General features: G+C 38.0%; 2 protein-coding genes across 2 annotated transcripts; both read left to right on the top strand.

Annotated features, from left to right (window-relative positions):
* The first annotated feature begins 1,222 nt into the window (after positions 1-1,222).
* Positions 1,223-6,018, top strand: LOC131960099 (chymotrypsin-like protease CTRL-1). Its single transcript, XM_059325328.1, has 7 exons — positions 1,223-1,277; positions 3,301-3,315; positions 3,422-3,602; positions 4,759-5,027; positions 5,163-5,308; positions 5,440-5,662; positions 5,747-6,018. Exons 1-7 carry the CDS (start codon positions 1,223-1,225, stop codon positions 5,845-5,847), a joined length of 990 nt encoding a protein of 329 aa, XP_059181311.1. The 3' UTR covers positions 5,848-6,018.
* A 1,682-nt stretch (positions 6,019-7,700) lies between these two features.
* LOC131959853 (testisin-like) lies at positions 7,701-12,304 on the top strand. The gene is made up of 7 exons (XM_059325071.1): positions 7,701-7,755; positions 8,994-9,008; positions 9,108-9,282; positions 10,060-10,328; positions 10,573-10,709; positions 11,470-11,692; positions 11,753-12,304. The coding sequence occupies exons 1-7, from the start codon at positions 7,701-7,703 to the stop codon at positions 11,851-11,853; spliced, it is 975 nt and encodes a 324-aa protein (XP_059181054.1). The 3' UTR covers positions 11,854-12,304.
* Positions 12,305-26,846: the final 14,542 nt, after the last annotated feature.

Raw genomic sequence — 26,846 nt, 5'->3', positions numbered from 1 at the left:
CAAATGTTGTCTTCTAAGATAGAGAGTAGATATGATGTGCATTGCCGAAGAACATTGAGGAAGGCTTTGATTTTCTCAGGAATTAGTCAAGCCCACGCATTAAGGAACTCAGTTCAGTGTTTCCCCTACCATGATATTATAATCACACGTTTAAAATTTCTCCTCTGCTCTGTATCACGAACAGCGGAGTTCTGCCCCGATTCGCACACACACAGACACGAACATGTGATTATCTATAGTTGCTTTCAACCAGAAGAACAGTGTTGGAAGTTATATCCAGAAGTTGCGTTTTTAAAGCTTAACACTGTACTTTTTTCCTTCAGAAAAGTGTTTTTTGTGCCCAGGCTTAAGCTTTTGTTTTTAATGCCTAAACCTAACCATTTCACAGCATTAACAGCATGTTTGAAACTCACCATTGTGAGGTAAAACAGCACTGAGCACTCGTCAACAATGTGTTTCTGTCACATGTCTGCAAGGTCATGTGTCACATTTCTTATCATGAGTCACACTGCAAAAGTTTTTTTTAGTAATAAAAGATACCTGCCCTTCATCATAATATAATGATACTGTTGAAAGACAGGTGCATCCTTCCGAGAACAAGGAAGAATACAAGAAAGAGCTGTGCACCCTTTTTCACATGCTTTCATTTACTTTCAGTTCTGAGGGACTTTCACTGAACTTGAGTACTTTAATTATAATGATTCTGTATACTTTAGCTTCCTTATTCTTTACTGCATGCACGTCACAGCTTAAGTTACTACCACCTTTACAAGCTGCAACATTAAAAAAATATGCTTGTACATTATTGCATCAATATTATATACACATTAATGTAATATAATATGTATTATTAATAAATATATTATAAATTACAAATTGGGAAAGATGTGTAGTGCAAAGGTCAATAGGAATATATACCTGTTTCATAGTGTAGCACTGTTTTATTAGTTTATTTACATATTAGAACTTTATTTATTAAACTTTTCATTGTGCAGTCTGTAATATTTACATTGGCATCCAAGTAGATCTTTTGTGCCGACAAATTCATATTCATTTTAGGGGCCTTCCGTTTGGGGATTTTGTGGATGGGGTGTATCAGCTCATGAATAATAGGTTTGAATAGGGAGTGGTCACTGTCACTGTAGTAAATAAAAAGCTCAATCAGATGGAGTCTCTGTGTGTGCTGAAGGCAAGAAATTAGTGACATCTCTAATCACTCATTATGGCAGCCTGGACTTTGTGGACGCTTCTGCTGTGTGCAGCCCTCACATGGCCTGGTGAGCTTTTACACTCAGTTACTAGTTTATTATCTAGTTTAAACAAATACATGCTGTATTTTAAAGCTTACATTTAATTTTTATTAACATTTTATATATTGTGTTATGTTAAGATATCTGTCTTTTACAAAGATGTAAAAACAACTCTAAATGTCTATATATCTGAATATAAACTCCACAAAGGCAGGGCTTTTCCCGTTGCTGTTTAAATATACAGGGGGATTAATTAATTAATTAACCTCCATAGAGCCCTAGGCATTATGTGCTTACAAGAATTCTAAATTTCACAATCATCTATTTATAGAATAAATTAATTATACCTTTGGAAACATCGATAAACTTATTGTGTGTTGTCTAAACTGCGTATTATGCAGAAGTATTTTAAACATTTTTGTTAAATATAAATAAATATTTTATTATTGATCTATTGATTTCAAAAGGTGATAATAATCAATAATGAAAAACGTGTAAACCACTGAGAGGTGTGTTGTTTCAAGTGCTTCAGCTGTAGCAAAGCTGAAGGATGATTGCCTCTTTAATGATTAAAAAAACATGACATGGGCTTAGCTGACAAATATTAGATTAATTGATGTTTTTTTTCGATAAAATAGAGTCATTGCAGCAAAAAATATGTGGACTTCAAACTTCAAAACGATGCAGGTAAACTTTAAAATCTAAAAGGGGGACATGTGGAAAGAGGTCACAGACTGGGATTATAAATTGCACATATTTAACAAAATTATACAGGTGAAAAGTACACTATTTCAAATTAAAAGTACTTAATGGTTTTCTAAGATATTTAAGGAAGAGATTGAATCACGTCAGCTGCTGGTAATTTCTGAATATTAATTTAAATCAATACGTATTTGCATACCAACAACAAAGATCAATGCCTTTTCATAGTCACAGCCAAAAAAGTGCTAAACTGATTTTGGGGGCCTTTTATTCAATAACGTTTCCAAAAAAAAAAAAGAAAAGAAAAAAGTAGAGAGAAACAGGCGAACTGTGCCAGATGTTTTTAATATGACCAACTGCCTCGCTTGGTCAGATTTTAACTTAAGTTAGTAATGACATACTTATGTGTTTGGCTAAAATCTCTCTTGTATATTGGTAACTTTTTGACTCATCAAAGAATAGATAATGCAAGTTACACACACTTGCGCACACACACACACACACACACACACACACACACGGAAACAATGAAAACAATACCAGTCGTATGATACCATCATGTCTGGTATAAAGCTATACAAAGCAGACAAATCACTCTTTACTCAAGTCTTTTTGGGGAGAAGTTAAAAAAGCAATCGAAAAAGTTTTCCCAAAAGATTTCTTGATGAACCCTGCCCTTTTTGTTGTCGGATCCTATCCCACAGGTCACACATATACCCTCAATGAACGCATATTGATAGATTTGTGTCTTTTAAATGCTAATAAAATCAATTGCATTATTTTGGAAAAAGACGAGGAGACCAAATATGACCTTTTGGATTAGATCAATGTTAACAGATACTCCTGTAAACTATGCCTCGGGGCGGAACTGGACTGTTGCACGGCTGTAACGTTTTTGTACTTGTGAAAAAAAATGTACTGGTGGTGTATCTGTGTGAAATCTCAATAAAAACAAAAACAATAAGTATGAGGAAGTGGAACAAAAACATTTATTCAGTTGTCACGACAGCAACTACATTACAAACATTTGGATTTACTGTGACCTCTAGAAACTGTTGTCCATTTCCCTCCAGGAGGATGAATCTCAGTCTGTCAAAAATACTTTAACTGGACGGTAATTATCATAATCAAACATTACACCACAATGTCCCTAGCACAGCTTATTAAATGTCAGCGTTTTATTGGCATGGAAGACTTTCAAGAAAGCTCATCATCGAGTCAAACTTGTTTAATTTGTTTTGCACACACACACACATACACATACACACACACACACACACACACACACACACACTGAGGCTTACAGATGTAGTAAACTTTTTTTTCCTCAAATCTCTCTTTCCTTTAGGATCAAAGGCTCAAGGTAAATACAACATTTCATTTCATTACACTCTGTATTACCTTTTCAGTTTCACATGAACCACGTCCCTTTATTGTGTATGTACTGACTCACAGTTGTGCTCTGTCAGATTGTGGAATGGCCCCTCTGAACACAAAGGGAGTCACAAGAATAGTGGGAGGTGAGAATGCCACAGCTGGCTCATGGCCATGGATGGTCAGCATGCACATTGGTTTTGCTGCACTTCACATCTGTGGCGGTACCCTCATCAGTGACCAGTGGGTACTCACAGCAGCCCAGTGCATCATATTGTAAGTGAAACTCATAGCACCTGCATCTGTTGCCTTATCAAACTCAGCATTACAGAAATCTAACTTTTCTTTTCAAAAAGAAACAATAACAAGCTTTACTCGTGACAACAACAAGGGCAATAAGTAGCTGTCAATTTGGGGTTGCCAACGTGCCACAGCAGAAAAGAACTGTTGGTGACAGATTAGACTGCATGACCAAATGAGCAAAATATTTTGCTGTGATTTTTGCTTCTCTGATTCCTCAGTTCCTGTTTGGTTTGTTCTAAATTTTGCACACAGCAGTTTAAGTCTGACCCAACCTGAACTGGATGCAGATTAGAGAAAGTGCACCTGGTCTAGGTCAGCTAAGGTTCTCAGGGTTTCCTATTATGAGTCTAGAAGAGCTTGAGAAGAAGAAGAGAACTTAGAAAAGATGTTCCATCTCAGCTTGCCAGTGAATGGTACTTTCATAATTGGTCGGTTAAAATCATTAAATATTCAATGACAGAGATATGCAGCAATTGCACATTGTTTGAATTCATGCTTGGTCAAATTTGTTTGCATGAGATGACCAGAAAACAAATGTTGTAATGTTAATATGTTTTATTAATGGAGTTCTGATAGACTGGACTTAACTGGGTTAGAATATCAACGCTGATCATCATCACGTGCCTGTTTTTCACAAGCCAAAATCAAAATCCCAATTAAAATAACAGCTATTGTGAATTACGGATTTACCTTGCCAACCAAACTACCTGATATCTTAGCATTTTCCAGCAGTAGCTGGTCTTGACAACCTGTTTAACCTCTGCGTCTCCATCCATTCATCCAAATATAGTAACTCTTGGCTCAAAAAAACCCCCAATATAGTGACAGCTAACATTCCAAACTTACAGCTTTAAAACAATTGATAGGATAAGAATGGGTGACATCACCGTGGCTATGACATTTTCTTTTATAAAGTCTATGTGCTTTCCTTTCTTGGAAAATACTAGTATACTGTCAGAGTGGTGTCAGTGAGGCTTGCTTTTCCTACATTTGTCTGCTGAATTGAATTGAATTGAGGAACTGATATTAATGGATACACCAGCATCGTGGTTCTGACAAAACTCGATGCCACCCTAACCCTCTGTCTTAATAATTAGTATGTAATGCTTTTTTTATTCCCCTATCGCAGAAACTTTCCAAATGTATGGCTTCTCTACTTCGGGAGAGAGACTCAGTCAGGCCCTAATGTCCACGAGGTGAACCGCACCGTGTCACGGATCATCATCCATCCTGGTTACAATAGCACGACATTTGACAACGACATTGCCCTGATGAAGCTCAGCAGCCCCGTCACTTTTACTAACTTCATCAGACCTGTCTGTCTGGCCAGTAACTCCAGCCAGTTTCACAACTCCACCCCCTGCTGGTCCTCAGGCTGGGGCAGAACAGCACGTGATCGTGAGTACCAGCATGCTTATGCCAGCCAAAATATATACTTAACATCCACATGATAGCATCAGAACACAAAAAATGAATAAAAACACAAGAAGGGAAAATAAACTGTCTCCTGGTGTCATATATTCTCTCCCACAGAGCCTCCATCAAACTCACTGCAGGATGTTGAGATTCCTGTCGTCGGAAACAATCAGTGCGATTGCAGCTACCGCTCAATTCTCAATCTTCTAAAAATCAATGAAAGAATGATTTGTGCGGGAACAGAGAACAAAGGAATATGCCAGGTTAGAATAATAACTTTGACTGAGATTAATAACTCACTGAGACAGGCTAGGTAAGACTATTCCTTGTCTTAGACTGTGCATGTTACCAGCAGTAAGAATGAATCATTTGTGTTTTGTCCCTTCTTTTTCAGGGGGACGGTGGTGGACCTTTGCAGTGCAAACAAAACTCAAACTGGATCCAGGCTGGCATTACTGCTTTTACAGTACCTTGTGCCGTGGCCAATTTCCCTGCCGGCTATGCCCGAGTGTCTGAGTTCCAGAGTTGGATCATGGATCAAGTGGGGGGAGCAAATGTTAGCTTTGTGACTTACAACTCCACCGGCACCGACCAAGATGACAGCTTTGTGTGTCGCAGCGCAGTCCCAGCAGCTCCAAACGTTACCATGACAGCAGCTCCAAACGTGACCATGACAGCAGCTCCAAACGTGACCGTGACAGCAAATATGACCACGAATTCCACCGCATCGACTGCAGCAGCTGAGCTTACATTTGTTGGTGTCTTGCTGACATTGTTCCAGCAGCACATTGTAGCACCATAGCAGTTTTGCGCTGACAACTTCTTGATTTTCTATTCTGTTGGGCTATGTTTGCCTTTAAATAATTTTTACAAATATTACACCTATGAATAACATCACACGGATTGTAGTGGAATTTGTGTGTTGGAGGTGTCATCAAACTGGAGCTTTAGTTTAGGATTTTTGAAGCATGTTTTGTATTGCACATTTTTTTCCCTACTGGCCTATATTAATGTAACACTAATTTAATTCAAAATACATCTTTGCTGAACACCAATCATTTGTCAATCAGTTGTACCACAATAAACCTAATATTAAAGCAAATGATAAAACATTGTCTGTTTCTCAATTGGTCACAATGGGTTGAAATAAAAGACTAAATCTATAACCTAGATCAAAAATGAAAGAAAATACATGGATTCTGTCAAATTAGCACTGTTGGTAATATTATTACTGACAATACATGTCTTGGCCTACATACAATGGTGAAAGGAATATTCAAATCCTTGATGTAAAGGTGTTCAATTATTGATAAGTCAACGTGTAATCAATTTTTTTATGTTGAAGCTGATCCCTTTGGTGTGATGTCTTGCACACAAAACATTGTATAGTGCAATCCATATTACTGCATCATATTTAATGATTTTACCATTATATCTAGCTTAAAATCTATATTAATATTTTAACCCATTAAGGCCTAAAACGCCTGAGAAAAAATGCCTGGAAAACCTATTGGCGATTTTGAAAGAAACCCCTAAAACCTGAAGTTTTTCTGGAAATTCAATAGAAGATTTTTCAGCCTCTGTAGATAGAAATGAAATTCAAAAAGTATTTGAGAGCTTATACCCGTGGCTTTCATGAGAGGAGTTTATTTGTCCAAACCTTCAATAAAGTTTTTTTAAATATCAACAAACTCAGCAAATGTTACATTTGACTGAATAAAAAATCCTATGCATAATACTAATACATGCCCATTAGCAAGATGCAAACATGATATGACCATTGGAAGAAATAGACATAGTTCTCATTACCCTACTGTAATAAAAAAAATCAATAATTATCATAATAATAATAATAAATAATAATAATAATACATTGTATATATTGCACTTTTCAGGGTACTCAACGACGCATAAAGTAATATAAGACATAAACAGTCACTTTTTTAATATCATCATCACAATCAATTATTATTATTATTAATATTAATATATTATTAATAATATTATTATAATCTCCAGATGGCCACAAATCTGTCTGTTCTTCGGTGAAAATATGTCGTCTAAAAACATATTTCTCATCCATAAATGCCGGTCGATTGGTTCCGAGGGTTCAAAGTCCGGATCAGCAATAAAATCATCGGCGCTGTTTTCATCAGATCGCTTCCGTCACTTACTGCTGAGCTCCTCCGCTATAGTCGTCTTCTGCCATGATTTCAAAGTTCTGGAAAAGTCCAATGTTGCATTGCGACACTCCCACATTTCATTGGCCAAGAGACCGAAAATAGGTGGAAAAAATACAAATACTACAAAATGACATATCCGCTGTCCCGGCCTTAATGGTAGAGTAACGCAACAGCACTCCCGGTTTCAATGGTAGAAATGTGGTAATGCTTTCCCGGCTTAAATGGGTTAAATATATAAGTCAATTTGTAACTAAACAAGAGACATTGGATAAATTAAAGCAGCAACTTTTAACACTCATTACCATTGACCAATACATTTGCTTTAGTTAAGAGTTGAATGAGAAGGGGTGGCTGGTAAAAAACAAACAGGTTTAACAAGATTGGGATAAAGAAAAACAGGAGTGACAGAGACAAAAGTAATCTGAAGAAGTCTTTGCCTTCACTCGAGGCATAAAGTTGGTGACAGCACAGCATGGCAGCCCGGACTTTGTGGATAGTCCTGATGTGTTCAGTCCTCACCGGGACAGGTACGTTTTTTTAATGAATAACCAGATTATTGTCTATTTCAAACTGATATATCAGTGTTGGAGAGATTTTGATCCATCTTTACAGTCATTTTTCAGGATGTGCAGGAATGTATCAAGTTTAAATGTTCAGGGTTTCTGCCATTGTTTTGCAAGCCAACATCCAGAGAGAAAATTAATTTTGTAATGAGAGTTGAAAGAAAAAAAAAAAAAGACATAACAATGAATGGTGTTGAAAATTGAGCTGACTGTTGCTTTAACAAAAGTCAATGAAGTGATGTTAGCCCACTTTAGAATGTTTGATATTAATGGGAATGATTACAATTAATGCCAACTAATGAGTCAGCAGATGATTTTTGCACTAACAGTGACTTAGCTGACGATCGAATGAACACTACACTAACAATTGATTCCGAGACTCAACAATGCACTTTTCAGACTTACTCTTCCTCCTCTTCTGCGGAACATAACAAGGCTGCAATCAGATGCCCTAAATGCACTTGTGCCATGCACTTCACATGCACTTTAGATCTCATAAATAGGGTAGCCAAACTTACCTCCTTAATGATTCTTTGCTGTTGGAGTAGTGTCACCTGCCCATGAACTTGTTCCTGCAGCGCAACAACGTCCAGCCTTTCAGCTCACATTTGTTGGATCTAACAATAAGACAAACACATAGACACATTAGGGCATAGAGATGTTTTACTCTTTACTGGCATACAAATACAATCAATGGATACAAACAACACGGACAACAAAACTGTTATCTGATCATTTAAAACATTCAACATTTTAATTCATTCTAACATGAGAACTGTACAGTCATGTAAACATTCCTTTCATAGTGCATAACACACACTGTGTTGAATGTCAACATTTCATTTGCATGGCAGAGATCCAATAAAGCTTCACACCCAGTTAAATGTATTCCATTTGTTATGTAATCTGTTCATTGGTCATTAATCTATTCAAACGCAAATACTGTTATCATGTGCGGTTCTTGGCCCATTCTGAAAATGTCTCAAACTATTAAATTCAATAAAGTTACAAAATAAAATAAGACACACCACAGGAGTTAAAGTTGCAGTGTGTCTGTAGCTACTCATAACTACTACACTACTGACACTTTTATCAATGGATTGGTTGGGTCTAACAACAATAACACGCACACACACAGACACACACAGACACAAACACACACAAGTGCAATTAACATTTTTAAAAAATCTCTATTCCTACAGGATCACAGGCTCAGGGTAAGTAATCACATGTCATACACTCCAGAGCTGCGGTCAACAACAGCTACCTATGGAAAACCTTTTTGTACTGACACAAAGTTGTCTATGCTCTGTCAGATTGTGGAGTGGCACTACTGAACACAAAAATAGTGGGCGGTGAGAATGCCACAGCTGGCTCATGGCCCTGGCAGGTCAGTGTCCACCTCAATATTTCTCAGTTTGTCGGTCACATCTGTGGAGGGACCCTCATCAGTGACGAGTGGGTGCTCACAGCAGCCCACTGCATCGTAAGGTAAGAGAAACTCAGAGCTCCTGCATCTGTTGCCCAATAACCTTTATGACAAATGGGAAATCCTCTGATTAAGAACAAAGTGTTTCTTCGCTAGTAACCAAAAAGATGAATTGGCCTAGAATAATACTGAAAAATGTGTGTGTGACAGGTAATGTTTTACATTTTTGAGAGAGAAATCGCATACTAACGTGCAACTTCTACATACTGAATAAGAATGTACTGCATATTGCTACTAAATGAACAATTAAGAATGACATTCTCAACAGACAGGTCTGGCCCAGCAGCTCTCATTTACACATTTTAAAACAAAACAAAAAAGATAAACTGATCACACTGGTAATCTAAATAGTATTTCAGATCATTAATTTTCGATGAATAAAATAATAACTTGATGAGCCTCAGTTATCCTTACTTGAATATAAGTTTATATCAATCATAGACTAGACACTTCAAAAGAAGTGGACGTTTGACATTTTAGCTGTTGCCATCTTGTTTTTTTGGAGACCGAAATGACCATATTTGGACAAGAGGGCGGATCAAAGTTAGCAGTTAGCACTAGCTAGCTAGCTTTGTTAGCAAGGTGTAAAAAAAAACCAGCCAGCTGACCCACTTTGAAAGGGTCAAAGTTCTGAGACCTAAACAGGAAACACTCCCAGACGCAGACCTCACATACAGTATTTTAGGGACTCTACGGCCCCAGAAAATACCAAAGCATGACAATTTATTAAAAAAAAATACAATTCTTCATGTCAATTTGTTTTTAATTCTTTTATCCAGAAGCTCAACTGATGTATGGATTCTCTATTTGGGAAGAGAGACTCAGTCCGGACCTAATGTTCATGAAGTGAACCGTCACGTGTCACAGATCATCGTCCATTCTGGTTACAATAGCACAACATTTGACAACGACATTGCCCTGATGAAGCTCAGCCGCCCCGTCACTTTTACTAACTACATCAGACCTGTCTGTCTTGCCAGTAACTCCAGCCAGTTTCACAACTCCACCCCCTGCTGGACCACAGGCTGGGGCAGATTTGGAAGTGATCGTGAGTATTAACATACTTAGATGCTAACCCAGGACAGGTAAACATAGTATCTTCTTTACATCAACATGTTAGCATTGTCATTTTGAAAAAGTTACCATACTGAAGTAAGCATTCAGCTCAAAGCATTAGTGTGCTTAGTGAGATTCACAGCGCGGCACGTATTTCACTGTCGTCTCAAAATTTTCTGAAAACCGTGAAAAAAAAAAATAACAGTGTCTTCTGATTTCATACTTTCTCTCCACAGAACCAGGCGCTGACTCACTGCAGGAGGTCGAGGTTCCTGTCATTGGAGAAAAGGAGTGCTTTTGCAACTACCGCTTTGTTGTACCGATCACTGAAGAAATGATTTGTGCCGGAAAAGAGAACAAAGGCGCATGCTTTGTAATAATAATAATCTGTTGTTGAAATATTTCATGTAGCTTTACCGACGACTTTTTAATTTCGCTTTCTTCATTCACACTGCCAAAAGAAACTCTTGTATACTCACACACATCTTCCATTTGTTATTCCCTTCTGATACAACCCATTAGGGCATTTCCTAGATTAGTGCCCTTACCGGTGGCAAGAGTTCAACACTTTCTTGTGCCTAAATAGCATTGGTTAGCTTTGGCAATAAAACTACTTGATTAAGTTTAGGAAAATATCATCGAATTACTTATTAGTACTTTAATGATAGTTCTTCACTTCTGTATGCAAGTAAATGATGAAATTACACACACACACACACACACACACACACACACACACACACACACACACACAACTTTGAACGTGACGTAGTTTGTTTTTGTTATTTTCCCCTAATAAGGCCTTTTCATAATTTTCAAGAAACACGCAAACAGCCAATTTCATATTAACTGCTTGTAATCTTGAACCTGAGGGAAATAAAATAACTATTATATTGTTCATTGCACGGGTCATAATAAGTACAAACAACCTATTGTATCTTTTTTTCCCCAAGGTCAGTCTTGCATCCCTCCTTACCAATTCCAGCACATAATATAAACTTTCGGATTTTTCTTAATTAAATGTCATTGTCAGACAGCATGTGCTTTGCTCGGTAAGACTACTCTACTCTTATTCTGTGCATGTTAGCCGCAGTGTTATTCACCTGTTTGTGTTTTGTCACTCTTTTTTTCAGGGGGACTCTGGGGGACCTCTGCAATGCAAACAAGACTCAAACTGGATCCAGGCTGGTATTACTAGTTTTGGAATACCTTGTGCCCTGGCCAATTTCCCTGCAGTCTATGCCCGATTGTCTGAGTTCCAGAGTTGGATCCTGGATCAAGTGGGGGGAGCGAATGTTAGCTTTGTGACTTACAACTCCACCGGCACAGACCAAGATGACAGCTTTGTGTGTCGCAGCGCAGTCCCAGCAGCTCCAAACGTTACCATGACAGCAGCTCCAAACGTGACCGTGACAGCAAATATGACCACGAATTCCACCGCATCGACTGCAGCAGCTGAGCTTACATTTGTTGGTGTCTTGGTGACATTGTTCCAGCAGCACATTGTAGCACCATAGCACAGTTGGCACTAACAACTTCTTGATTTTCTATTCTGTTGGGCTATGTTTGCCATTACATTTATTTTTAGAAATATTACATTCATGTATAACATGACACGGACTGTAGTGGAATTTGTGTGGTGGAGGGGTCATCAAACTGGAGCTTTAGATCAGATTTTTCGAAGCATGTTTTGTATTGCACATATTTCTTTCCTACTGGCCGATATTAATGTAACTAATTGCATTTAAAATACATCTTTGCACCAATCATTTTCATGGATAATGGTATAAAGCTTTTACCACAATAAACCTAAAAATAAAACAAATTACTGTAAGTTTTCTCTGTTGGTCACAATGGGTTGAAATGGATTCTGTCAAATTGAATCCGTGTATCTTCCGTTCAATCTATATCCGTTTGGAAATCAAAACACAGATAAGGAAAAGTGACCTGTTTTTTTCAATAATCAACCTTTCATTTACATTAAACATCATACCAAAGTCCTACTTTTATCTTTTTTTAAACACAATGCATGACCAGGATATCAAGTATGAGAATAAGGGCCCGAATGTTGATTTAGAAAATTGACGTTTTGCTATTTAGTGGTCATGTAGTCAGGATTCTATGACCCCGAGGTTCCCATGGCCGCGGCCTCTTTCATTAGGTCCATGCAGTTCCATGCAACATGCAGCAGCACAGGCACGCTTTCTCATGTGATTACATTTCTAACATGGACACATACACACTTTTTAAAGGCGAAAGGAGGGTAAACTCAAGGTTGGAGGATATGTCCATGGACAAAATATGCCGTATATTACTGCGTTCAAGCCAGCCCCCAGTTAGTAAAATAGTAAAGCCAGCCGCTACTTTTTTTCGCGATGCATGTATTTACTAGACATTTAAGGTACCAATGTGTTAGAAAAGCCTTCAAAATAAAAGCAGTTTTCCGGTTTAACTGTATTTCCATCTCATTTCAAATTGTAATTAAAAGAAAACGGAGCATAATCAAAGACTCACTCCACCTCAGGTAGACAGTGGACATTCTCAGGACATCCCTCAGCTGACTGCAAGACATTCTGATGTATTGATTCAAAATAAAAGTCTTTTGAAGTCTCACATAATAGAATCTTTTCCTTCTATTTTCATATTACAATAATAAAAAAAACCAGCCCTTAATCAAAGATTAATTTAACTTCAGATGGGCAGTGGACACCCTCAGGATGTCCCTCAGCTGATTACAGGACATTCTGATGTATCATTCAAAGTAAAAGCCATTTGAAATCTCATATAATCTGCTATTTTTCCTCTAATTAATTCATTTTTCCTCCTGAGGATGTCCACTGTCTACCTGAAGTGGAATGAGTCTCTGATTATGCACGGGCTTCTTTTATTTGCAATCTGAAATAAGAAGAAAAACTGTGTATTATGCAAGTTTTTCAAAAGGCTTTATTTTTAGAATAATACATTAGAATGTACTGAAATCAAGTTGGTCCACTGTCCAACTGGAGTGGAATGAGGCTCTTATTATGGAGAGTTTCCTTTTAATTGTAATTTGAAATTAGATGGAAATACAGTTGAACTGCTTTTATTTTGAAGGCCACTCTAACACATTGGTACTGTAATGTGTAGTAAATACAGGCATCGTGAAAACAAGTGCCGGCTGGCTTAACTATATTTTCCGAACTGGGGGGTGACTTTGCGTTTGAGAAATAAAAAGACTGAAGTGAGATGAATAGACTGAGAATATTCTCTTATTTGACTGAATTTTGTGGACACAAAATTCAGTTAAACAATTAAATATCAATACAGTTAAATTAATATTGAAAAATGCTAAAAATCACAATAGTATCATATTGTGACTCAAGTATCGGGATAAAATCGTACCGTGGGGCCTCTAGTGAGTCCCACCTCTAGTGGTCATGTCAACAATATGCTTGGGATTCATGCAGTAATCTTTTGGTAACTCCGGTAAAGCTGCCACACAACCAATTAACACTGAAAGTGCAGGAACTTTAGCACCATCAGTAGCAGGTGGCAACCTCCCGGTCTGAGCAGTGAAGCAAAGCGGAAAAGCCTTTAGCCTGCAATCTTTCTAAAATTCAACAACAATGACTTCATACTATCACTGCATTTAATGTGTGTGTATATGTGTCGGACAACTCAACACAGCCACATGCTGCTGCAGGGAGTGGAAGAGAAGCAATAGAGAAGCACATTAAAACACTCAACAACTCTCTTATTGTCAAATACTGCTGCTTTGTTTTGTTTTTACAGCATAAGATTTTTTACTGCAATGCACATGTAATTATAATAATACATATGTTTGATTGATTTATTCTTTTATCCAGAAACTCCCTTAGTGTATGGACTCTCTACTTGGGAAGAGAGAGACAGTCTGGCACTAATGCTCATGAGGTAAGCCGCACTGTGTCAAAGATCATCGTCCATCCTTACTACAACAACACGCTGTTAAACAACGACATTGGCCTGGGGCGTCCCGGTGGCTCACACTGGTAGAGTGCGTACCATGAAGGCTGAGTCCTTCCTGCGGCGGACCCGGTTTCGAATCCGGCCTGAGGTCCCTTTGCCACATGTCCTCCACCCTGTCTATCTATCACTTTCAATAAAGTAAAAATGCCAAAAAAAATATAAAAAAAAAACAAACAAAAACAACGACATTGCCCTAATGAAGCTCAGCAGTGCCGTCACTTTCACCAGCTACATCAGACCTGTCTGCCTGGCCGGTAACTCCACACTTTCACAATTCCATCCCCTGCTGGGCTACTGGCTGGGGTAAACTGGGAGAGAATGGTGAGTATTTGCATGCTAACATGCCAACCCAAGACAATTCTACAATGTCATTTAGCAGACGATTTTATCCAAAGGGACGTACAAATGAGAGTAATACAACACAAGCAAGGATGAAGTCAAGCAACAAAGCAAGAGTAAGTGAGTAAGTTAAACACCTATATGATCATTGTGAGCATGTTAGCATATTGACATTAGGGATGGGCATTTCAAGCAAAAGTGCTATTTGATATTCGCTATTAACTATTCAACAATTATTCCAAGATTGATCCCTCCCGCCCCCCACCCCTACACACCGCACACGTTACATACAGAGAAAGCATGAGGCTGTTCAACCGTTTCTCTTATTCAATTTATTTAGAATTGTGTAATTCCTAAATTAACTTCAATCCACAACAATCTAATAAACTGTTGAAACAAAACAAAAAAACCCTATCACACAGGGTATAATGACCACCTCCTTCCACAAAAAAAGCCACACACAGATATGGATTATTTCTCTTCCACAGAACTGGAATCAGGATGTTTTATAAGGGATTAGAACACTGACATAAATCGCGCACTCGTAACCTGCGAGGAGAAAATCACGCTTTGCACGCGCGCGGGTCCGCCTTCCTCTGCTGTTTTTGTCAGTAAGGGGGCGGGCCTGGGCGGGCATGCCAATCACCATTGTACCGAATATGATTGGTTGAGTGACTTCGCTGATTAGACAGCAAGGTAAGGCCGCACCACTAGGACAAACGGGACAAATCTCACAGCCCTGAATGCCTGAAGAACATGGATTTTGATTTGGTGCTATATATTGCCTTGACTTGAAAGTTTGCAAAATGTCACACAGAGCAATGTACTTCAATATGCTTGTCTGAGTGCTGTCTTTTGTTTCCTCCATCGTTGACATTAATCTGATAAAACACTGATTTTTGTAACTTGGATCCTGTTGCACACATAGACTGTACATTTTTTATTTTGATAAAACTGTTTAGTTCATTTTTGTTCACAGCTAACTGCTCGACAGACTGTGATTTCTGAACAGAGAAGGTCTGTGTACATGACTCACTCTTTCATTATTGTCTTAATAAATAGTTAAAAGGATATTACTCTCCTCTCATCTGTTTGGCAAAAAAACAAACTCTAACACAACCCATAATGAGACAAACATGACTAAAAGGAGTCATGCAATATAAATCTAAATAGTTTAGGTGACTGTCTCGATCTCTGTGAAGGAAGATAAATCGGTCAACTTCAAGTGTAATGTTCATGTACTGAGCAGTGAGGTGTCATGGTAAAAAAAATGCATGGCAGAGATCCAATAAAGCTCCACCAACTACATTTTAGTGATGTGTAATACTTTAGAAAATTCTTGGGCCACTCTGAAAACGTCTTAAGTTATTCGTCTGACCAAGTAAGAAAATAAAATATGACACATTTCACTAACAACATTAACACACACACACACACACACACACACACACACACACACACACACACACACACGTACATTAAATAAAAATAAAAAAATCTTTTCCTACATGATCAAGGGCTCAGGGTAAGCACAGTCACATTTCATATATTCCAAAGATCCACTGGAACAACAATGAATGCAGCTACCTGCAGAAAATATTTTTAGCTTCACTTATTAAAGAGCCTCACTTTACTGCTATGATTAAGATCAAAGTGTCGCTTCACTAGTAGCTAACATGCAAGTGGTAGCCATTGGCTAGGTCACACCAACATTAAAGGAGTCTAACTTTTCTTTTTCTTTTTTTAACAGTAGATATTTTCCTGTGGTTGCAATGCACATAAGAGAACACACAAATGGGCGTTGTCTGATATTAAACTAATCAACCACTGCAGGAGCTTCAGAATCCTGGCATTGCATAAAAGCAGTGCAACCACCCAATACCAGCTGATGAAAGAAGTTGCATGGGCCAAGAGAACAAAGAAGCATGCCGGGTTAGAATAACAATGTATTGTTATGTGTTGCGTAGCTGAACGGACTACTTTTGATTTGTTCTTGACGTTTGTTTTTAACAACTTTTTCATCATCTATTGTTTCACTGTGGGCATCATAACATACCAATTCGGCAGACATTGGCCAATCTTAATGCATCATCACTGGGGTTATGATCGGGTATGACACATTATAATAGCACTCAAGCCTTGTTTAAACTATTGGCAGAACCACATTAACTCTAACCCAACACATCATTAAATATGACTCATAGGATTTATCAATAAAACATTACTGATATTTGTTATAAAATGTGTGTAAACTCATCTAACTGATGAGTCAGAAGGGACGTTTCCAGTCTGACCTAAAAATATCCAGACTGACTGAAATAAAGGTGTGGTAAGTTGTTCAGCATCTAGCAATCAAGCATGGACTAAAGAAAAAAGGTTATCTTCCTTACTGGAAAATTCCCCTTCACACATCTGTGTCTCATGTTAAGGAGCGGTCAGGTCATGTCAGGTTAAACAAAATTTTTTGTCATAAAGGGTTGGGGCAGCAAGCACAGTTGTGGTTTTAGTATGAACGTCACAAATTGCAGTGAAATTAAAGAATTCCATTACTCTTACATAAACTAAGCAATTGGTATGATCTAACACCATTTAGCCATTATTCAACATTGTTTACTTAAAAAATATAAATATAATATTATATATATATATATATATATATATATATATATATATATATATATATATATATATCTAATATAAAAAATATGATTTTAGTCTTACATCAAGGAATTTATTATGACTACGTAAAAGAAAAGCTGATTCATAAAGAAATAGTTTGACATTTTGGGAAATGCCCTGATTTCCTTTGGCCAAGAGTTAGATGGTGAATATGAATATGAAGATACAGCGAGATGGCATAGTATAAAGATTGGAAACAGTCTAACCTGGCTCTGTTCAAAGTTAACAAAATCCTTCCTGAAGTCTTTGCTGGTTTAAGCCTACCTCATGGTTCCTGCTCTTGGCCAAGAAATAATCAAGCATGTAAGGCTGCAATGCAACACTTTAACATAACTTTAGAGGAGCTGTTAGGCTGGTACACCAATGAAAAGAGCCAGGCTTACTCTTTCCCTCTTTTTCTGGCTGTTATGCAAGCTAAGCTAACCAGTTGCTGGCACAACACAGCCACCTACAGAAAACCTTTTCAGTTTCACACATGAACCACGTCCCTTTATTGTGTATGTACTGACTCACAGTTGTGCTCTGTCAGATTGTGGAATGGCCCCTCTGAACACAAAGACAGTCGCAAGAATAGTGGGAGGTGAGAATGCCACAGCTGGCTCATGGCCATGGATGGTCAGCATGCACATTGGTTTTGCTGCACTTCACATCTGTGGCGGTACCCTCATCAGTGACCAGTGGGTACTCACAGCAGCCCAGTGCATCATATTGTAAGTGAAACTCATAGCAGCTCTATCTGTTGCCTTATCAAACTCTGTTCCAGATGGAAAAACCTGTGATTAAGAACAAAGTAACTCTTCACTAGAAGCTACCATACATAGCCATTGCCTGATTCACTTTAGCATGACAGAATTGTAACATTTCTTTTAAAAAGCTACAGTTCCATAGATTAATGCTCCAACAAGGGCAATAAGGAGCTGTCTATTTGGGGTCGCTGAAATCAACTGTGACAGATTAGACTGCATGACCAAATGAGCAAAATATTTTGCTGTGATTCTTTCTCTGATCCCTCAGTTCCTGTTTGGTTTGTTTAAAATTTTGCACAGAGCAACACAGCAGTTAGTCTGACCCAATCTGAAATGGATGAAGATTAGAGAAAGCGCACCTGGTTTAAGTCAGCTATGGTTCTCTGGGTTTCCTACTTTGAGTCTAGGAGAGTAACTAACAAAAGATGTTTTATGCCTGTTTTTCACAAGCCAAAATTAAAATCTCAATTAAAATAACAGCCAACGTGAATTATGGATTTACCTTGCCAATCAAACTAGCTGATACCTTCGCATTTTCTAAGATTACCTGGTCTCGCCAACCTGTTTAACCACTGCCTCTCAATCCATTCATCAAAATATAGCGGGTCTTGGCACAAAAAAAACAAAAACCCTAATATATGTAAGAATTATACTATATTTATTCAAGAGCTTAGATTTTCAGCTTGAGAGCATGATTTTATTCCTTTTCAGTGACACAGCTCCTTCTCATGCTCAGATTTTGTGCTTGCACTCAGATATCTGCTGCTTTCTTTCAAAATGTGTGCTTGAACTCAAAAATCACATGCTTCGCTAGGCTAGGCTACATGATTAAAAAGGTATAATGATAAATACACTATGATGATAATGATTTGAGGATAATATTGGTGGGTGTACTGCAATGTATTACCTTCACCTGCTAGTAATTAGCCTATTTACCCATCATCTCTTGTTAAACGTTTCAATAAGAGAATCAGTTGGTTACACCGATTCCGATTCAGTAATAAATTTAAATAATATAAATTTAAATTTAAAAATCATAATATGACATGCAACAAGAGTGCAGCGGCCGGGATGCGAACCGGCGTCCCGGTGTTTAAAATGCAATAGATAGCAACTGTCGTGGCACTTTTTAAAAACTGCACTAGTGAGCTGGCCAAACACAAAGCACTCAATACTCTGTTCAGCAAGTTTTATTAGCACATTCATATTCCATACACCGCGCAATTCCGAATGGCTATTTTACAATACAACAAAGCCCCGTACACCGCTCGACTTATGACTGTTGCACATAGACTGTATAAATAATGGACGTAGTCACCGTGACGTCACCCATAGGGTTCTGAAGAGCGCAAATGAAGCTTTGTGGGCGTTCCCCCAGTCGCCATCTTGGCAGGGCTGACTCCGCCCAACTCCCTACGATTGGCTAAGAGCTGGAGTGGAGGCGGGCTCATGCACTGAAACACGTCCACCAAGCAAGATAGCTGAGGCTAAGGAGCTAGGCTAAGAAGCTAGGCTATATGCTACTCTGATGCTACGGATGCTACATAACGGTGCATACCCTTGCCGCCGGTTGCCGCCTTCTCAGTTATCTTAACAAAGGTAAGTTAAAACAAAAACTATACAACGAAACTTGAAATAATAACGACCTGACATTTAGACTGATATTATATTACTCAATATATATGCTCATTATTTCATTGCAATCTGTTAAAGTTGGTTAAACTACATATTGTCGGCGATTGCAGCAATTTGGCCGCGAATCAGAGTGATGCTATTAATTACCGTTTATTACATAGGCATATATATATATATATATATATACATATATATATGTGTGTGTGTGTGTTAATGTTAGTAAGCTAGCTAAATGTGAGGTTACTGGTAGCCACAATGTTCTTGCTATATATATTGTATTGATGATGACCTGCGTAATTTTAGTCATAATTATTATCGCCGGGATTTATTGCTGATTTTCAGTTCAGATGCACCAGTGCATAACAGCTATGCGTTTCATTAAAGCTTAGAATGCTTAGTGGTTTTGACAGTAATAAAAGTCCGCGGGGGGGTTTATTTATTCACGTGTACCGCCATTGACAGCACTGTGTGTGATTATTGTCATAATGACAGTGGAGAAAGAACGGCACTTCGGTGTTTCTTACAACATGCATATTTATTTCAGTAAATCAGTAATGGCAGCGAGTGAGATCTCCACCAAAGCTGCTCCACTCCAGATAAACCGTAAGTACCAGTTTTTGTTAATTAAGTCTTGACAGTTGATATTACATTGCCTGTTAACTTACTTTCAGGTAAAGATTCAATATAAGAAACATGATCAGTTTATTCAAACTATTATGCGTTTTTATAAATTAAACCACACTAACAGTATTTTAAGATTACCTCTACTTTGAAAACATAAACATGTTGGTTATATAATACATTTATTACAACAATACTACAATAATATATAGAAAATATATATTGATTAAAATGCATTTTGTAGATTCCTTTAATAAAAGTACTAATACCACACTGTGAAATTACTCCACTACAAGTAAAAGTCCTGCATTGCATGGAAATGATATGTTTTTAGGGGCATTGGCCAACTGCCTGAAAGACCACATCCAAATGCAGTGAACTGCTGACAGTTTGCAGTGTCACTGCTTTTGAATTTGGCCTTTGGGACACATTTTAGGCATTAAAATAGCCCTGACTGTCATGGCTAATGTTGACATTTGTTAAAAAGTAAAAAAAAAACACAACAAATGTAGCCATAACACTGTTTCCTGTTCTGTTGCTCTTCCTCTATTCCACCCTTTATCCCCTTCCCCCAACACACTGTATGGTCTGCTGCTCTCTGGGCCCTTGTGTTATATGTATATATTGTTATAAATGTTATATTTTGTATTAATAAATGTTTATATGTTCTCCAGTTCTCTTTACTGCTGACAGAAAATATGTCAATTGAAAAGACAAGCAAATCACACAGTACTATACAAAAACATATTAATATAACATTAAGAAAAAATAGCAGGCTTTAAGACAATTCAGTGTGCAGCTAAAAATATTTTTTCACAATAGATACATATGTTACCAGCAAATACTAGCTTTTCCATTCTTTTTATTCTGAAGACCTAAAATCTGGTCAATGTTAACAAGCAAATCCAATCCTAATAATAACATTGAGAATTATGAACTATTGCATTATGTTAAAGGTTAGGATGACAATTTCTAATTAATATAGGAAACAGATGAATGCCAGCTTTGAAGAAGGTGCCTTTTTTATATTATATATGACAAAAGAATCACACCCAGTACACAAGTAACAGTTTAACAATTTTAAGCCTTGTTCGGAGTCCAGTTCTGTCTTCTAATGTTGCGCACCCACTGGTCCAGCCTCTCTGGATCACCTAGAGGAAAACTTCATTCAGAAAAATAGATTCAGTGGATATATGTGTAAGATTACCTTCTTCAGAGTTTTTTTTAAACATACAGTCTATTCTTGTGTAGTGGCAGGCATATTTCCTACACTTATTTATTTATTTCATGGGACACTCAATTAAATTTATTTTGTGCCAAATGCACTTATGTTAGAAATATTTGGAATGATTTCGACAATAATGGGAAGAAAAAAATAATGTAATGTACAAATTTAATTCACCTGAGCCAAACATAATTACAACAATTAAAACAAATACTGTGTTAACTGTGTTGAGTTTTATTTTCCAATTTACCTTACAGATTCTATGTCCACGTGCGTTTTATTTTCAGTATAATTTTCCCTGTTTATGTGTTCACTCAGTCTCCTGTCATCTAACTCAATGCAGTTATTGTTAAGCAATGTATTTATCTATTATTAATATTAATCTAGAAATCTGAGTGCGAGCACAAAATGTGAGCATGAGGAGAATAAATCTGAGCATGAGAAGGAGCTGTGTCACTGAAAATCATGCTCTCAAACTGAAAATCTATGCTCATGAATAAAGATAGGATAATTCTTCCATACAAATATGGTGACAGCCAACATGCCAAACTCATGGCTTTAAAACAATTGATAGGATAAGAATGGGTGACATCACCGTGGCTATGTCATCTTCTTTTATAAAGTCTATGTGCTTTCCTTTCTTGGAAAATACTAGTATACTGTCAGAGTGGTGTCAGTGAGGCTTGCTGTTCCTACATTTGTCTGCTGAATTGAATTGAATTGAGGAACTGATATTAATGGATACACCAGCAGCGTGGTTCTGACAAAACTCGATGCCACACTCAGATTGTGGAGTGGCACCTCTGAAAACCGGACTAGTGGGCAATGAGAATGCAGCTGGCTCATGGCCCTGGCAGGTCAGTGTCCACCTCAATTTTTCTGGGTTCCTCGATAGGGATGGGTACCGAATTCGGTACTTTTATAGGTACCGACCGAATTCCTTCGGTACTACCGAGTACCGATTCATGTAAAATCAAACGGCCTGTCTGCTCACCGCGGCCACTAGCCACTAGCTGCTGCCCTCTTCCAGCCCGGCGCAGAGACGAACAGCCTGGCTCTCGGCCTGCTAGCAGCCAGCTGCTATCTCTCCAATGTCTCTACCCGGGCTTGGCCTTCGTCTGCCTCGAGATTGGACCTTCCTTACTCTGTTTGCTCTCTCCATTCTTCTGTAGACCAGTCACTAGCAGCTAGCAGCTAGCTGCTGCATCTCTGGTCCTCCGCTAATACTCTGCTCTTCAACTCAGGAATATTACCTGCCAATTTACTCCAAACTGCCTCGCTGAAATTAAATCCCTCAGACTCCTGCGTCATCCTCGATATGTGCACAGAGTAGCCCGACTCAACTTTGTTTATTCCAACCATGCTATGGCCACAATACTGTCTGACCGGTGCTGCGCCGCACAGCTACGACGTCATCACAACAAATCACACGTGCACTTGCAACTTTTTTTTTTTCCTCCTCCGTGCGCTTGCCATCTGAGAGCGCTCCTCTGCATTCTTTGGTAACACTGCAACCTTCATGTTACAAAATGCATGTTCGCTCAACAATAAAGCACTGCCCATCCCGGATTTTATATTGTTTTGATATATTTTTTAAAGTTTATATTTTGAGAAATAAATATGTTGAATTGAAAAAAATTGATTTTATTATTAAACAAATTAACATTTATTACCACATAATCAAACGCAAAAGTACCGGAAATTGGTACCGTTGAGTACCGGTACCGATTCCCAGGTACCGGGTATCGGTACCGTATCGGTTCAAATGTGAAAGGTACCCATCCCTATTCCTCGATCACATCTGTGGTGGGACCCTAATCAGGGGTCCTGGCTGTCTGGACCCCTTTTTTCGAAACATTATCTCTCATGACCAAACCGGTTTCATAAAGCGAGTCTTAGATACGTTGTCTGAGTCAGAAACACAAGATCCTGAGCTGGTTGTCTCTATTGATGCAGATAAGGCCTTTGACTGAGTGGAATGGGGTCAAAATGTATTCTCAGTTCTTGATAGGTTTGGTTTCGGTCAAAGGTTTATCTCATGGATTCAATTGCTACACAGTGCTCCCTCTGCCAGTGTGATTACTTATGATTTTTTCCCTTTAGCTCAGGGATGCCTCCAAGGCTCTCCTCTATCGCTTCTGTTATTCACTATCGCAATAAAGCCACTTTCCATTACGCTGAGGAGCTCATCCTTTCTCACTGGTATTTACAGGAATGGGACTGAACATAGATTCTCACTTTATGCAGATGACCTATTCCTCTCAATCTTGAACCCTTCCGCCTGCCTTAATAAGATTCTCAACATTTTGCAAACCTTTCAGGCTGCAAGGTGAACATTAGTAAGAGCCAATGTTTCCCTGTTAATAACGTGGCAATCGAAGTCCCAGCTCAAACGCAGCCTTTCCATCTGGCCTCCCGTTTTTATACCTTGGTATTAATATCTTGCATAGCCTCTATTCACTTCACAAAACGTTTAAAGCTGGTGAAGGAGGTTAAATCTGACCTCCAACATTGGAACGCACTTCCCCTGTCACTCTTGGGAAGACTCAAAACTCAATTAAGATGAATGTTCTGCCTAGATTTTTATTCTTCTTTTACCAGTATTTCTCCCCAATTTTTGGGGTGACATCACCGTGGCTATGTCATCTTCTTTTATAAAGTCTATGTGCTTTCCTTTCTTGGAAAATACTAGTATACTGTCAGAGTGGTGTCAGTGAGGCTTGCTTTTCCTACATTTGTCTGCTGAATTGAATTGAATTGAGGAACTGATATTAATGGATACACCAGCATCGTGGTTCTGACAAAACTCGATGCAACCCTAATCCTCTGTCTTAATAATTAGTATGTAATGCTTTTTTTATTCCCCTATCGCAGAAACTTTCCAAGTGTATGGCTTCTCTACTTCGGGAGAGAGACTCAGTCAGGCCCTAATGTCCACGAGGTGAACCGCACCGTGTCACGGATCATCATCCATCCTGAATAAGGAGATTATTGTCTATTTCAAACTGATATATCAGTGTTGGAGAGATTTTGATCCATCTTTACAGTCATTTTTCGGGATGTGCAGGAATGTATCATGTTTAAATGTTCAGGGTTTCTTCCATTGTATTGCAAGCCAACATCCAGAGAGCAGGGAGAATGAAAATTAATTTTGTGATGAGAGTTGAAAAAAAAAAAAAAAAAGGAACAATGAACGGCGATGAAAATTGAGCTGACTGTTGCTTTAACCAAAGTCAATGAGGTGATGTTTGCCCACTTCATACTGTTTGATATTAATGGGAACAATTACAATTAATGCCAGCTAATGAGTCAGCAGCTGATTTTTGCATTAACAGTGACTTAGCTGACGATCAAATGAACACTACACTAACAATTGATTTCTTAACAGTCTTAACAATGCACTTTCTAACTTACTCTTCCTCATCTTCTTAGGAACATAAACAAGGCTGGTATGTTATGAAATACTTAAGTTTTTTTGTAGCAAAACTCTCACCATATTGGGGAACTTGAGGTACTCTCACATACGTTCTCCCAATCTTCTTGCTTTAGAAATAAGTTCCCTTCATTTTCCCATTTTTGTTTTACATACAGTGAATTACCTTTTGTTTGTTGTAACCCCTTGTACATTTTTTAGATGATTTTCTGGTTTGAGCCAACAAGATAAGCATCTTTAAAGACTTTTGGCAGAATATTATCCCATCAAACGCACACCATGTCAAAACCTTTACTGCCTCCTTTAGGTGATTTTGGGCTATTACCTTGTTTCAAATCTTAAGTGACAAACAAATTCATGGGTTTCCCAATTCAATAAAGTAATCATCTTTTTTATGATGTTTTTCACACAAAACATTGTATAGTACAATCCAAATAATATATGATGCATCATATTTAATTAGTAACTAAACAACAGACATTGGATAATTTGGAGCAGCAAGCATAGTCATTGCTTCGATTTGAACAACAACCTTTAACACTCATTACCATTACCTTACAACATATTTGCTTTAGTTGAGAGTTAATTGAGAAGGCCAATACAACTCTTATATGTGGCTGGTAAAATTAAAGTATCAAGATTGGAGACATTGGCATCCTTAAATGCAGCTCCCTGGGAGGTTTTTTTTTTTTTTTTTTAGATGTATGAAGATAAACAGGTTTGATAGGTAGTAGTTGCATTGTAAAGTTGGTGGCAGCACAGCATGGCAGCCCAGACTGTGTGGATACTCCTGATGTGTTCAGTCCGCACTGGGACAGGTACGTTTTTATAGTAAATAACCAGTTTATTGTCGATATCAAACTGTATCAAATGTATCTGTGATGGAGAGATTTTGATCCAACTTTATGGTACTTTTTTAGGGATGTGCAGGAATGTATCAAGTTTAAATGTTCAGGGTTTCTGAACGCAATAGTGGAGTAGTGTCACCTGTCCTTGAACTTGTTCCTGCAGCGCAACGTCCGGCCTTTCAGCTCACATTCGTTGGATCTAACAATAAGACAAACACATAGGGCATAGAGATGTTTTACTCTTTGCTAGCATACAAATACAATCAATGGATACAAACAACATGGACAATAAAACTCTTATCTGATCATTTAAAACATTCATTTTCTAACATGAGAACTGTACAGTCAAGTAAACATTCCTTTCATAGTGCATAACAAACACTGTGTTGAATGTCAACATTTCATTTGCATGGCAGAGATCCAATAAAGCTTCACACCCAGTTAAATGCATTCCATTTGTTTTGTAATCTGTTCATTGGTCATTAATCTATTCGAACATAAATACTGTTATCATGTGCGGTTCTTGGCCCATTCTGAAAATGTCTCAAACTATTCAATTCAATAAAGTTACAAAATAAAATAAGACACACCACAGGAGTTAAAGTTGCAGCTGGAACTCTAGTGCCACCTTGTGTCTGTGTAGTGTATCTACTACACTACTGATACATCTGTCAATTGATTGGTTGTGTCTAACAACAATAACATGCATACATAAATACAATGAGGCATATAGGTTCAATTAACTTTTTTTTTTAAATCTCTATTCCTACAGGATCAATGGCTTAGGGTAAGTACAGTCAAACCTTTTCAGCCTCACACATGAATACCCTCACTTTACTGTTTTGTACTGACACAAAGTTGTCTATGCTCTGTCAGATTGTGGAGTGGCACCTCTGAAAACTGGACTAGTGGGCAATGAGAATGCAGCTGGCTCATGGCCCTGGCAGGTCAGTGTCCACCTCAATTTTTTTGGGTTCCTCGATCACATCTGTGGTGG

This window comes from Centropristis striata, chromosome 21 (genome assembly GCF_030273125.1).
Source record: "Centropristis striata isolate RG_2023a ecotype Rhode Island chromosome 21, C.striata_1.0, whole genome shotgun sequence".
Taxonomy (NCBI): domain Eukaryota; kingdom Metazoa; phylum Chordata; class Actinopteri; order Perciformes; family Serranidae; genus Centropristis; species Centropristis striata.
Note: the sequence above shows the minus strand (reverse complement) of the source record. Positions and strands in the feature narration are given on the sequence as shown.

Coding starts and splice junctions, on each gene's coding strand:
- LOC131960099 (XM_059325328.1), top strand. CDS start 1,223: ATGGCAGCCTGGACTTTGTGGACGCTTCTGCTGTGTGCAGCCCTCACA. Junction 3,603..4,758: donor GCAGCCCAGTGCATCATATT/GTAAGTGAAACT, acceptor CCCCTATCGCAG/AAACTTTCCAAATGTATGGC. Junction 5,309..5,439: donor AGAACAAAGGAATATGCCAG/GTTAGAATAATA, acceptor CTTCTTTTTCAG/GGGGACGGTGGTGGACCTTT.
- LOC131959853 (XM_059325071.1), top strand. CDS start 7,701: ATGGCAGCCCGGACTTTGTGGATAGTCCTGATGTGTTCAGTCCTCACC. Junction 9,283..10,059: donor GCAGCCCACTGCATCGTAAG/GTAAGAGAAACT, acceptor TCTTTTATCCAG/AAGCTCAACTGATGTATGGA. Junction 10,329..10,572: donor GGGCAGATTTGGAAGTGATC/GTGAGTATTAAC, acceptor TTCTCTCCACAG/AACCAGGCGCTGACTCACTG.